Source organism: Nestor notabilis, unplaced genomic scaffold, assembly GCF_000696875.1.
Source record: "Nestor notabilis isolate BGI_N333 unplaced genomic scaffold, ASM69687v1 scaffold8580, whole genome shotgun sequence".
Lineage (NCBI taxonomy): Eukaryota > Metazoa > Chordata > Aves > Psittaciformes > Psittacidae > Nestor > Nestor notabilis.
Window position 1 is genome coordinate 53083 of NW_009911582.1, and position 14961 is coordinate 68043.

General features: G+C 38.9%; 1 protein-coding gene across 1 annotated transcript in view; it reads right to left on the reverse strand.

Annotated features, from left to right (window-relative positions):
* The window catches only part of ADCY1 (adenylate cyclase 1 (brain)), a 56623-nt gene that overhangs the window by 17087 nt on the left and 24575 nt on the right, over positions 1-14961 (reverse strand). Inside the window, exons 5-10 of the mRNA XM_010015516.1 lie at positions 13488-13682; positions 11404-11501; positions 8065-8149; positions 4297-4386; positions 1162-1418; positions 448-574 (exon numbers count right to left, since the gene is read on the reverse strand). Of these exons, the coding sequence (XP_010013818.1) occupies positions 448-574; positions 1162-1418; positions 4297-4386; positions 8065-8149; positions 11404-11501; positions 13488-13682 (852 nt within the window). The remainder of the gene's footprint in view (positions 1-447; positions 575-1161; positions 1419-4296; positions 4387-8064; positions 8150-11403; positions 11502-13487; positions 13683-14961) is intronic.

Genomic DNA, 14961 nt, shown 5'->3' on the forward strand with positions numbered 1-14961 from the left:
CATTGCATGATGTGGGTATTTCCTTTTATTGGTTTTATTTGCTTCTTTTCAGTTTCCCTCAACATCAATTTATTTTCACCCTTTTTGTATTATAAAATGAAAAAGATCCATGGATTTAATTTCTTTAACTGAAATGTATATTGCTAACAATCAACTTCCCATGTTTGAAATTCTCTCTATTCATAATACACCTTAGATATAAATATATTACTTCGTTAATAATACAGTGTTATGGAACAACTACAAACAAATTCACTTCTCCAGAGCAAGTCAATGTTACAGGTCTATGGAAAGAAAGTTAATATAGAATAACTTATCTTTGTAAAACCTAACAAACATGACAAATCTTGAAAGTGTCTTAGTCCAACTAATTTTTTGCAGGTCAATTAAAAAATCAGACATTGTTTTGTGTGCATGGATACTAGAAAGGAAAGACCCACGGCTTACCTGCACAGCCCAGAGGTAGTCCAGACGCAGCTTCAAGTCCACCTGTCTGGAATGCAGTGCCAAAGCACAAGAAAATAGCAAAATGGCTAGTATTGGTTCATAGCCACGCATATAAAAGGAGCCACCCCTTAAAAACAAAAGGAAAGTGAATGGTTTTTTCCAGGTTTTCTAATACCTAACACTTCATATTTCTAGTATGAGATCTTTAGTTCAGAACACGTGGGTACCCCCTAATCACTAGTCTTTTCCAAAGCGGCTCATATAGGCAGGGAGAAAGGTGAGAGTAAATCTGATCACTGCATGAGACCAACGTTCCAATTTCTTGAGGATTTTATAATGCTATACGTTACTGTAATGTGTGCATGCTTTTAATTAGGAAATACAGTACCACTCAAAAGCTTAAATACACTGGAATTGTTGAGGACTGCTGAAACATGGAAGTGAAGTTTTTAACTGTGTTTTTCTATTTCGTATTATAATTAAGACTGCAATATGTTCAGCTGAGGTATGTTAGCATAAAAGTAACAGAATAATGGGAAACAGTTCCCAAACGCTGATCTTCTGTTGATGGGTATTTCTAGATCCTACAATTGCTGGGTGGAGGATGGCTTGACTATTTATGCTCTACGGAGTATATACCCCAAAGCAGCACTGAATGCTAGAGGACAATTCAGAGATGAAATACTCATTGCTTTAACTTTGCAAGTTACCTACCCCACTGCTTTTCTGTAACCACTGAGTTCCAGAATAGCTATGTACAAAATTGTAACAAAAAGCAGGAGAATCATTTTTGGCAAGGAAGATACACGCAGAAATATTGCCAAGGTGAGAGTCCCCACTACGCAGGAAAGGAAAGCATAGTGGGCTGTGTCACACGGAAGTTCGTTCATTGTTTTATTTGTTCCACCAGGAGAAATGATAACTATTGAACTGCTGGAATTGGTATTCCAAACCCAAGGCATACAGCCGACCTAGAAAAGACAGGAGAGACAAGAAGGACAGAAAGTTAAATATGAAATGAAAGAAATGCAGCTGCTACGGAGGCTGACTGTAGCTCTCTCCTAACTGGGAAAATACGGCTGTGAAGTTCCCATCCAGCTCACCACTCCAATAAATATCTCTCCTTTTCTAGTAATGTTTTATTCAGTTTTAGGTTTGAGACATTCTTTATTCATTAAATGCCAGTAAGGCCAACCAATTAAAGCCTGGACTTAGCTGAATATGTTCCCTGTCAGGGCTCAAACCCAAGAGATTCTCAAGCCAACATATTCCTGCAAAATTAAGGAACCTGAGTAAACATTCTATGTGGCCATGTGGATGAGAAAGGTTCTTGCACAGAGCACAGAAAGGAATGTGTTTGCTTTATTGACTATGATAATTGTAACAATTTCAATTAATCAAGTATAAAATAAAACCTATTTTAATCTTTGATTGAAAAGCTAAACATGAATGGTATCTTTTCTCCACCTCAGAACTACTTCCACGATCACATATGATTCTAATACAAGACCTCATCTAGAATTATCCTTGCCATTTCAGTTATCCAAGGAGTTCCATTTCCTCCCTAGACCAGGAAATAAAAAAATGGTTTAGTGCATTTCTTAGGAGCCATTTGAGGAAACATAACTGCTTCTTCCAAAGGCAATGTCATATTCACATCTCAGAGCCCAAGACAGGAATATCTGGCAAACACTGCAAGTCCCTAGAGCTCCAGTTTTCACTGCACTTCAACCTTCACCCCTTGTTTAGGGAGATGAGAAGAGTTAGCATAAATGGGAAGAGTGGGATGATAGTGTGAAATTGATTTTAGAAGGCACTATCACATTAGCCCTGCCTGTACTTAAGCTCCTCTTGAAGTGTGTTATTAGACCTTTTTATTTCATCCTAACCACTGATAATGAAATTTTGTAGCATGCTGTAAAATAACTGACAACCTGAGAGGTAATTAAGCAATATATTTTACAGGGGGTTGTAGTCATTTAAGAAGATGAGACCTAACAGATAAAACGTGAGTTAAACTCATGGTGGCTAACATTATGAAATGAGATGACAGCGAGTAGAGTGAAAGATCTGTTTAATGTGATTTTGTTCCAGATCCTTAAAAATGCTGCTCATACTAAACTCATCCAAAACCACAGGCATGCATGATGGCTTCATAAATGATGTGCGATCCATCCAGGAAAACACCATCTGCTCTACAACTAGGAGTGAAACCTCAACACCTAGCTCCTCTGCTAGCTGAGAATTCTAAAGCCATCACTTTGCAGGGACTTAAAATTCCTACTGATTAACATTCCTCCTAAGCATTTCAATGGTTACAGGCTATTTTTTTCTTCAATAAAGGATAAAGTTGTATATGTTATTTATTAGACCTATTTCAAGTTATAACTGAATGATCACTGTCTTGTTGGAGGCCAGAAATTATAATCTACATTCTTCCACCGATATTCAACGTTGCCTTAGGCCTTATGATACCCATTTCTCGTTTTGCCATCTTTAAATGGCAACAATGGTGCTTGTTTCTTTTGGTCCAAGTGTCACATTTATGGGGGCTGATCCACAAAGGTTTCATCTGCCATAATATTCACCTCAATCCCAAAGTCAGACACACAGAACTTGCTGAGATGCTAGCTAGCCTAGAGGCGCTGCACATCTCTATGCATTTTAGGCTTACATGCACATTAAGAATCACATACTTGCCTGTGTGCTGTTAGGGCTGTGTGTTACTCACACAACTGATGTTCAGGAATTCCCAAAAATGTATGAACATCAGCATTTCTTGGTACCTCTCAGAACACTGGAATTCACAGTCAAGGGATCTGTTGCCCATTCAGTTCATGGGGATCAGCTTGGTAGACGTTTTCAAAGCAGGTCAAGGGATAACTGAATACAAAATTAGGGGCTTGGCATCTCAGTACTGTGAAATGCTCATGAAATCCCTGTCTTCCTATTGGGCAGAACACATTGCCTAAATCCCACAGAGAGGCATGGTTTGAGACATCTGCCTCCTCAGCATTTCCAATTGTGTTTAGTGTGCTATTTTTGTGTGAATCCTTTCCTTTGGGTACCCTAACATGTTTAATTCATCAGCATTAGCAGCCAAAATGCTGAAATTGAGTTCTAGGAGTTTGACAAGGCAACTAAATGCCAAATACTTAGGTGGAAGTTTAAATCCCATTTGACATTCAAGTCTACCATGTAGAACTAGCTGCTAATCCACAGTAAAAGAAGCTCAATTTTCAGAAGTATTGAGCAAGTTCATTTCATACAAGAGAAGCTTCCTAGACGTTAGATACGAATAGATCATATAAGTAGCACAATGTAAGCACCTCTTCTAGTTATGCAATACTGTCCATATTTTAAGATCTTGTTATCTTTTCTGATCTGCTGGACAAAAAATATCCCCTTGTTATCACACGTAAGTATGTTCTATAAGCTGCCACACAGAAATAGGTGATGTTTTTTGACACCATGCCTTGTCTGTCACAAGGTATTAGCCACTGAACTAGTAAGCAAGCTGAACATTTAAAAATAGCTTTCCCTTAAAGTACATGACATCAGCAGACTATGTGATGCTAAGGTTTGATATAAAACTTTCTATAGATGTTGACTTGGTATTATCTGTGTAATTTGCCCATAGCTTTGCCATTCCTAATTCAACAGCCTGACTCAAGGCAGTGAAAGTTCAAATCATAGCAAAGGGCTTTAATTTTGAGGAAACATGCTCTGCAAGAATGAATAAGAGTAAGAATTCACCAGACAAGAATATGGTACGTGTTTAATGGATCTGCACCAGGTTGTTATTTAAACAGAATGCTAAATTAAGCAGGACTTGATTTAAATACTCACCACGCATCCTTGAGCCACAGAGTATATTAAGATCACAATAAAAATACACAAAATGGTACGAATCTGAATTGTCAGGCACCCTGGAAAACACTAAGGAAATAAAAAATAAAAAGATTTATAGATACAGATTTAAAAGTATTTTTTTCAAGTGGGGTTGTTATTTTTCAGTAGTCTATAAAAAGAAGAGAATAAGGGATATGGAAATTTGGCCTGCACTGTAAATTATAAAACAAGCATGTAGTTATTATTGTGAACATGTGCTGTAATGGTAATTGCATTTTGGGGGGTAGTAAATGTGAAATTATTATTACTATACATCATTTCTCACTATAATTAAAACTCTTTGAAAGGTTAGTAGGATGTCTGCTCGTAATGCAAATAATACATTAGGATGGCATTTGATTTTGTTCTCATGAGGAAAATACCCAAAGCATCTTTTGCCAGGCAAATTATCAGCTACAAATAGTGATCCAAGACAACATACTGTGGTAGCATAGAATTTTGGAGTGGTATTTGTGTCTTCTGCTGCAATAGCCATGTTAAATGCCAGGGTAGTTTTAATTATCAGGACTCATTTATAATATTGAATTTGTCAGGGCAGAAAGAGTAGTAGAGACCAAAAATGTCTGGTGGAATGGAATCTTGTGAATCTCCTCCTCATCTTCATTTTTATTGTGATGCCATCACTGTAAAGTGAGATGTTCTTGCTGCTTGTGAGCATATATGGAGCCAGTGGCAGAAGGTGATAGAGGAAGAATAGGTCTGCCAGGCTCTAGTACTTATGCTTGTTCCAGACACTGTGATCTACCCTGGTTTCAGTGAAAGCTGCTTTCCTTCTCTCCTGGTATGAACAATGTTTGAGGCATCTATTATCTTCTGGACCCACAATACGCCTTTCAGACAACAAGACATCTTGCAGTGACTTCAATGGGCAAGAATCAGCAGGCAACAATCAGATTTAAAGTGGGAACAATCCTGTGTCCCTTAAAAGGAGGAGGCTCAGATGTATCAAGGCTGGATTTGACTTAAGATAAAATGAATCCAGCAAACACTAGCTCTGAAGAAAAGCTGTTGATCAAAAGTATAGCTTACAGCAGGCAGCAAAGTACCCATGGAGTACCCTTCCTTTCACAGATGCAGAGACATTTTGTCTGTGTGACCACAAAGAAAATATAGCAGTTCATCAAAAATAAAAAGCACGTGTGATCTGCAAATACATTCTGGCTTCAGTAAGGATTAAGTCCATGTAAATTAAATGTAGGTGGGAAACAATCAATGGAATATTAATAGTAGCTTTATATTACGACCTGAGTTTATTTGCTACACCAGAAACCAGTTTAGCTGTTAGTCAACATCAGTAAAATATATTGGGATACTTGAAGTATATCGCCCTTAATAAAATAGTGAGCATATTGTAGAACAAAAATCCTGACTTGTAAGAACCTCACATTGAAAAGCTGTGTCTCAAGGGAGGGGATACAGCAGTGTCTAAAATTACACTATGAAGAAAAGAGATAGACTGTTTCTGCATTTATTCACCACTATCATATAGTTCAGGTTGGAAGTGAACTCAAGGGACCCAAAAATACTGTTTGCCTTGACCCCCAGCTCTGCTTTACAGAGCTGGTTAGTTTCCAGCCTGTCACTGCAAGGAGGTTCTTCCTTCCCGGTGCCTGGACTTTGCATTTATTCATGCTCTATTTCATAAGATTCCTGTTGGCCCATTCTGCCAACCTGTCTAGGTTCCCCTCAGTGGTCATCCTGCCACTGTGTTGGCTCTTCCCCCAAAATTGGAGTCACTAAAAACTTGACATGAGTATACTCTATGTACTTCTCCAGATCACTGATAAAAATATGTAACAGGACAGGTCCTAGGAAAAAACTCTTATTGTACCCCACTTATTACTGGCTTCCACGTAGAGTATGACCATAAACTGCGATGCTCTGAATGTGATCATCCTGATGTTTTTTTACCTGTCACACTGTCTACCCAACTAGACCAAAATCCTACAACACTTGAGGTGGAATGTGTGTGTTTTTACCTGTATAAATAAAAAACAAAGTAACTTTGTTTGAAGGAAACCTACATATATTCCATTAATTCAGTTTGCAACCAAATAAATTACCTACTGCTTGTTGAAGAGAGAATGCCCACAGGTCTAAGATAATGCTGTATGGTTAATAGCGACAAAGCAAAATGCAGATTCAAAGACAATGTGTTCTGACACATTGCACAGACTTTTTCTGTATGTGTGTACGTGTTCTAAATGTTGACATGTTAGGCTATTGGGTTAAAAGGGAAAATAAATCCTTAAAAGGTAAGATATGAAACATGTCTGAATTAAAACTCTGACTGACACTTAGAAGATTTATTCTTCTGACCTTTGATCATTCTAAGATTGCATCTGCTATTTTCTGATAGCATAGCATTTTGGCCTTCATTTTCTTTGTTTTCTTTGTGGAACTTTTATTAACTAAATAAGTACCGTCAGAGTCACTTGTCCAGTGTAAAATAGCAAGTAAGTGCCAGAAGACTGATTAAAATAGGGGAACGACTGCTTTAAAAATGTCTATTTATTATACATAGTATATTAATTATCTTTATTTACTACATAAACCAATTTTTACCATAAAATTTCAAACTGCTATACTCCAAGTTTTTCTATTTCTTTGTTTTTTCTGATGCTGAATTTTATCTGTAGGTACTGAATCTCTAGAGGAACCTGGAACAAATTAATATTCTGTTGACTGCCAAAACAGCTGGAACAAGCCTTAAGTTGGCAGTAGCCCCAGGGAAATGGCATAAAGAGGAGCTATTTCCTACAGACTTCATCTGTCTTTCTACATCCATAGACAGAACACACAACAAGTACCATGCCTTTATGAAACAAAAGAGATCATCAGAGTTACTCCCAAATAACTGTGTGAGTTTATCAATAAAGATCTGCACTGTACCAGATACTCTGCTAATACACTGTTTCTGTTGCCATGAAAACAATTACTTTCCTCCTGCCAAAAGCTAATTTTTCTTAACTAGAAATTAGTGTGTGCTTATCAGCAAAGCTGATTAATGGTGTGTTTTCTCCTGATATTTGTCTGAAAAGGCTATATTTAGATTAAGCCACTACAGATTTCTTTCATCAGAAAATTAATCCGCAGATGCTATATTCTGATCTGGCAGACCCAGTTCTCTCTTACAACAACCAAATGTCCTCCTGCATCATTACTGTTGTGAAAATGTAATGCAGGAGAATTAATCATTACTAAAGGTTTTGAAAAGGCCAAGGGTTGCGTGTGCAAAACATTGTGCTTTACCATCAAAACAGCTGCTGCTTTGGCAGGACAAGTTTTGAAAACAGAGGGGAATTTAACAGGACTTTACACCCAGATATCAGTTGGAATGGAAGGGAATGCTAGTGTGCTCCCTAGTCAGAAAGAAGAAAAAGTCAGGTTACATAGCAGCTGTTTACCTGAACACTGGGATGATTCAGTGGCTAGAGGTAGGTGTTCAAGGAAGACATAGCAAAAAAGACAAAAACGATAGCATTAATGGCACTGCTGTAATGATTGCTCATGTGAAAAGTCTACTTTCAGATGAACCATTTTTGTTTTGAAGTGTCCAATTCATTACTTAGCAATGAACTTGAAAAGCACATAGATTTCAGACCCTGAATCTGTGAAGCATGTGCTGATGGCTTCATATTCCAAAGGACAAACCAAGCATAGCAACCAAAAGGAAGAATAGTCATAAAATCTGAAATCACTTACTTGTACTCGAGTGACATGTAGGTACATAATACAAGCCACTAGGAAGCATATGCAGAACACCAGGAGAACAAGAACTATGGTACTCCTAGAATCAAAACACAACAGAAGTGAAGCAATGCAATCAGTACACGGTGTGAACAAACAGCACAGTGGTCCTTCTGAAATGGTGTTTTGCATGAATGGTGGAGGACCTCTCCCTCACCCTTCCTGTAATACTGTTGCAGAGGAAATTTGACAGTGAAATGCACTGCTCTCAAGAATAAGAGCTGAGTAAATGCTTTTGTATATGGTGCCCACTCTGACCTCAGCAAGGAGATCAAAGCACCTCAAAGATTCAACTGTATGGTGTGTCAGGAGAGACACTTTCTAATCGCAGGCTAATGCAGAATATTCAGCATGGTAACTCTTAGAGGCAGAGTGCGTAACCCAGTTACTTGGCCTTGGCAGCTGTGTAACAGTTAGCAGATGCTTTTCCCTTCTGATCTTTCCTTCTCAGAGATTCAGAAATCAGTCAACTCAGTCACTTACCAAATCAAAAAATCAGACTACCCCGCGATCCCTTCTTCTAATGAAACAGCGCAACTCCCTCCTTATGAGTCTTCCTCAATAGACAAATCTTATTCTTCACAAAGATGCTCTAATAATTATTTTAATTCTTAATCTTCCCTCTTCTGATCTTTCAAAATAGGCTTGTTCTTCATGAGCAGAGGCGTGAAGACCAAGCACATCCCTCCTCCAGAAAACCTGTGCTATTGGAATAGTACTTTATGGATGTCAGTAAGCTGGCAAAAATTAGTCCACCAGTGCTGGTGCTTTGATTTATGCTCAGGGATAGCCTGGTTCCAAGCCAGCCATGGAACCAGGGCCATGTGAAAGGAGCATAACATGATCTTCACACCTCTTCTGTTCTTGTAAGAACAACCCAGATGGTTCAGAAGATGTGAGCCATGAGTGAAGGCATATGCATGCCTTGACCACCACTGGGGAAAGACTGCTAAACAGGGTTTCTATCAGTAGAAAAATGCAATTCTTCTGCTGTAGAATTTCTCAGCATTTGGCTTTGATTTAAAATTTGTGTAACAATTCCCACCAATACACAAACAGGTAAAATTTTGTGGTGTAGTATGTGTATCCAGAATAGGGAGATGACTCTAGATACTGTCAGTGTGGATTCTGAATACAAGTATTAACGGTCAGCACGCTCTCCTGTGCTTTTAGAAAACTGGCTTGCATTCAGGATGGTAGTATGATAGAAAATAATGCAGGGGACATAACTGAAACAGTGTCTTTTATGGCAGCAACAGCCATGAACTGACACTAGTGCAGAGTGCAATCCTAGCAGAGATTTGGGTTGGCACCAGTAACAAAGGGCCACATTGTTTTTTAAAAATAAACCCAGCATAAGACATCAGGAAAGTTCATAATCAGAGCTTTGAGTGGCTATGCTGCATGTGTGCCTCCGTAATTGGACAGCTTAGGTTGACAGGAACATAGCCTTACTTTCATCAGCGCCATCTGGGGATATAAAATATGTCTTCAGTTGAGAAGCTGTTTTGCTCAGATGATCATAGGAATCGTGAGCATGTTGAGCCCATTGCTTTCTGTGTATTTATGCAGCAACTGGCCTTCTTACAACATTTCATTGTCTCTAGATTTTGAATGTCCTCCTTGAAATATTGTGATATGTGTCAAACACTGTTACTAACACTACTCCCATTATAGTAACACATTAAACTTGCCTTGTCTTCTGCATTCTCTTGTCATACTTATAACTGCTTTGGCAATCTAAAAAGCAATGTAAATCTCCAAGTTCTGTGGAGATGGGAAAATTTCCAATAATTCCAAAGTTTTAGTCTATTTCATGGTTGCATCTGTGTAAGAGCAAGGGATGAGCCCAAGATGACTAGTAATTTGGTAGTATGAAACCACCAAGAATAGACATTGCAAGAGAGAATTTAAGACTATTCACTTACTATTCATCCACTATGGGTGGCTTTTATAATTAACACAGTGATGAACTAGTTCATCTTCATGGCCTTCAGTGGTCATATTCTGCTGCAAGTTATGTGTCTGTCACATCAGAGCTTAAACTCAATCTCTGTTCAGCTGGTTTTTAAGTGACAGTACTTTTTGGAAAGGTTACCAACTACCATACTGTATGATTCTTGTAAATCCATTCTAGTTTCAACTACACTAATACTCTTTGTCTCTCCTTGTTCTAAATTGCCATGTACTGCAGCTGGGCTTTACTTTAGAAGTAGGTGAAGTAGTTCTTAACTCTGCTCCAATTAGTCAGCAAAAGTGGTTAGTCTGGAAATCAGATTATTTTTATAAGCGACTCTGAATTCTTCAGATGAAAGGTATTATATAGCAAATTTAAATAATAATTATTACTATTAAATTAAAAACGGTGTTTCTCAAACTTGCAATTAGAAATAATAGAATATAGGAGCAAGTATTGTTCTGACAGGATCTGTGAGTAGAAAAGACCAGAATTTATAATGGGATTTTCCAAAGCATTATGCTGTGGCCAGTTTTATTCCTAATAAATCCTAATTAGTGAAAGTGAGTGAAGCTGATTTTAAATATTTTGATATTCTCACCTGAAAAAGCTTATTACTGATCGTTTTTATACCTTGGACATAAGTATATCTACTTATTATAACCCCCAGATTTGAAAGTGAAGTCTAATTAATGTTTTAATTTCGTAAGCATTCACATAGAATTGACAAAATCTTAATCACTAAACTGTATCACTCAACAACAGACATCAGACACCCCCCAAATCCATCATGAGTATTTGGTTATACCTGCTTTAGTGCAATCAAGGTCTGACTGCAACTCACACGGGAATGGCCAAGCTGTGTACTAGGCAGTTTGTGTAGTGGTAGCATTGTTATCCAAAACCTCAATGCAGGCTCTAAATTTGGGTTGAAAAGCTGGATGGATATTTCAGTGCTTAGTTCCCATTAAGCTCTGTATAGTTTTATCTATGTGGCTATTAATACCTGACATACTTTGTCCAAAGCCAGCACAACTGTAGTGCAGAAATGCTTTGAATAAGTTTGGCAGATTTCAGTGGGTTTGTTTTCTAAGTGCATCCTTCTTCCCAAAAAGGAAGGGGGAAAATTGTTTTAAATAAGATAACAAAATGTGTCTCCTTTGGACAAATAAAAGAGAGAATGGTTAGACTAAGGGTATACCAACAGGGAATCTCCTGTTTGAGAAGATACCAACCTGGCTGCTAATTCCCATTTCAAAGACATTAATGTTTTGACCTTGACCTGATGCTTGAAGATGTTCCACTTTGAATTATAACGGGAAAAGACAGAAACTTACTGTGGTATTATTAGAAGGTAGACAAGGCCAAATAAGGCAGCTAGAATTAGTGAAAGAACTACAGCACTGGTGAAATACTCATCCTGAAGCTGGTGGTACTGTTAAAGAAAGGAAGAAATGAAGACAGTGAGAATTTTATACATACCCAGCCACCCAGGTTTTCAATTCTCAGTAGGAAAGAACTATAGCCTAAAGTAAAATAAGCCCCTATGCTTGTTACAAACATACAAATAATCATTGCTTAATTCACACACACACACACAAACGAGGTAAGCCTACATGTTTTCCTTGACAGCCTTCTGTTTCAGAAGGCTGCTCCTGTTGGCCTAGCTGTTTAGTTTTCACCCTCAAATCTGGGTTAGGCTCAGACATAAGTTCATCTTTTGGAGCAAAAAAGATTCAGCCATTTTGAACAATGAGGTGGCACTACACTTATTCATCACAAAACCCAGCCAAATTCCTTTGGTGCTGCCCTCAAGGAGTCCTGCCACCTCAAATGCTGACCTGGACTCCACCGGATAATTTTGTTCCTAGCAGCTGATGCAGTGCTGTATTTTAGCTTTAGTCTGAGAACAGCGCTGATAACACACTGATGGTTTAGTTGTTGCTCAGTAATGCTTACCCCAGTCAAGGACTTTTTAGTCTCTCATGCTCTGCCAGGGAGGAGGGGAAGCCGGGAGGAAGCAGAGACAGGGCATCTGACCCAAACTGGCCAAAGGGGCTATTCCATACCACAACACATCATGCCCAGTATAGGAACTGGGGGGAGTTGGCTAAAAGGGACTGATTGCTGTTCGGGTCAGGCTGGGCATCGGTCAGCGAGTGGTGACAATTGTATTGTGCATCACTGCTGTTTGTTGGTTTTTCAATGAGTTTTCACTTTCTCTCTCTCTTGTTATCTATTATTATTATCATTAAAATATTGTACTTTATTTTAGTTACTGAACTGTTCTTATCTAAACTCGTTGATTGTACCTTTTTTTAACAATTCTCCTCCCCATTCGATTGAGGAGAGGAGTGAGCTACCTGGTACTTAAGTTTAAACTCAGCTGGGTTTAAACCACAACAGCTGCTCAGGACAAGACACTAATGGGTGGGTTGGGGGCAGCTGCTAATGAGAGACACAAGCTCAGTTTTGGGTAACCTTGATTCCACTAAGCCACAGTCCTTATGACAGGATACTTTCCAGGGGTGGAAACACAAGTCTGTTCTCAGAAAGATCAAAATTTCAATCTCATTTGCACCAAAAGACTTTCTTATCTTGAAAGAAAACAATTACCAGTAGATAATAAATCACTGTGGAAACTTGAAACCAAGGTTAATTCCCAAGACCTTAAAAAAACGGAGTCCAATCTGGCACACAGCCTTCTGACTTGAAACAGCAGTGGCATGAAGTCTTAGACTAATAAGTGACTTACAGTGGAAAAATAAATGCTACTGCCAAATTAATCCAAAATCCCTTTTGCTTTTTTAAACACATAAACCAAAGGCTTTTATTTTTTCCCAATTAAAACAACTTGGATTTACAAACAAAGCCCATACAAGGTAGGAACAGCTCTACTTTGTTAAGTTATACACATGCTTATATGTCTGGAGTAAGTCCACTGCTTTCAGCAAAGTCACACTGGCATAAGATCACAACCTTGCACAGAGATTAAAGACTGTTTTTCAAATTTTCTAGGATCGATGGGATCAATACTTATCAGGCTACTTATGCAGAAGGAAGCATCCTCCTGTCATTAATGCTTCTCCAGAGCACATGAGTCAGTAGGTAGCCACATGAACAGCATTAAACCGGTGACACAGGTCAGGCAGTTTGGAGAAGCAAAAGGAGGGCCAAAAGACAGGATGTGTAACTTTATGGGGAAGGATCTCAATTAGTTCGCTGATAGTTCTTTTTATCCCCTCTACATGTTTCCATAGAAGGTGGAGATCATGTCTCCCTCTTAACTGAGAGACAGTCCAGAGGATTATTTAAAGATAGTGAGTAGAATTTAAGTATTGCCTAAAGCCAAACAAAAAACCAGTGTTATCTGGCTCCTGGCCAGTGAAATCAGTAAAAAGTTAATTGTAAACACTCTTACTTTATTTTCACGTTCAATTTGCTTGTACTTCAGGGTGAAGAAGTTCAAGTCAGCCATCTCAGACTCAGTTTGCCGGGCCTCTATCAAGCGGCTGATGTATCTGTTCACTCGAGTTCCTGGAGTGTTGTATACAACATTGGTAGAAAAAGAGGAACGATTCCTGAGTTTTTCAGAGGCTGTCCTTAGTGCTCTCCTCTGTAGCACAGATGAAGAAAGAAGCACAGATTTCATTAACATTACAATTTTTCACTGCTGTTCATACTAGCTCAAGCTCACAGCCAGGATGAGGAATTCCTTAAGCAGAGCAACTATCTCCATGCGATTGCCATCTTTTGAAAACAGCTTAGCTGAAATCCTGATCTCACTAAAATCAAGGAGAAAATGCCCACTGCATTCCAGAATTTCAATCCTCATCCACAGAAATTCTGTTCACATACTGCCCTGATACTTCCCTGCCACTGAAGAAATAATCAGTTTGATCCCCATCAGTGTGACTTTACCAAGAAAAATAATGAGAGTATTCTTTTTCTGATTGAAGACATGGACATCTCCAGGACAACACAACCAGGCTCTTCATGACACAAGAAAGCCCTACTGTCCAAGACTGTCTAGTCTTGCACAAAGACCATGTGTGACTTCAGAGGGTCTGAAATCTCAAGTGTTCCTATTCTTAACTTAGCCAAGTGGCTCTCCTGTTAAGACCTCTTGGTATGCCTTAGTTGCACTCGCAGATCCAGATGGAGCACTCCAATAAATTATCAGAGCTAACGTCTGCCTAACTGGGTTAATTCCTCCATGGCTGAGACAGCACAACTGACAAGATGATCACTCCTTTGCAGTGCAAAAGATTTATCACAAAGAATATCTGAAAGAGACTTTAGACAATGTCTCACTTTTCACAAAGAGCACTCAGAAGATGGGGAGCAGCATCTCAGCCATGCTTGTGGTAACCTTCAGTTGAAGGCACTGTGATGTAGAGACATCCAAGGCCAGACTGGATGTAGTTCTGGGCAACCTGATCTAGTTGAATATGTCCCTGCTCATTGCAGAGGCTTGGACTAGATGAGCTTTGAAGGTCCTTTCCAACCCAAACCATCCTATGACTCTATGATTTAAACCATTACAGCTAGATCTGCATTAGTATGACTGCCCGTGCCCCAGCACATTGAAAGGCTTAGGGCCTTCCCAGAATACTCTTGTAGATACAGCATTTTTTAAACACAGAATGAGAAAGATGTAGGCAAATCCTGTAAAAGAAAAACCAGTCACCTAATGGCGGGCACATTGAGTAGGAAGAGACATCACTTGAATATCCTTTTCATAGAATTATAGAATAGGTAGGGTTGGAAAGGACCTTAAGATCATCTAGTTCCAACCCCCCTGCCCCAGGCAGGGACACCTTCCACTAGAGCAGTTTGCTCCATGCCCCGTCCAACCTGGCCTTGACCACTGCCAGGGATGGGTCAGCCACCGC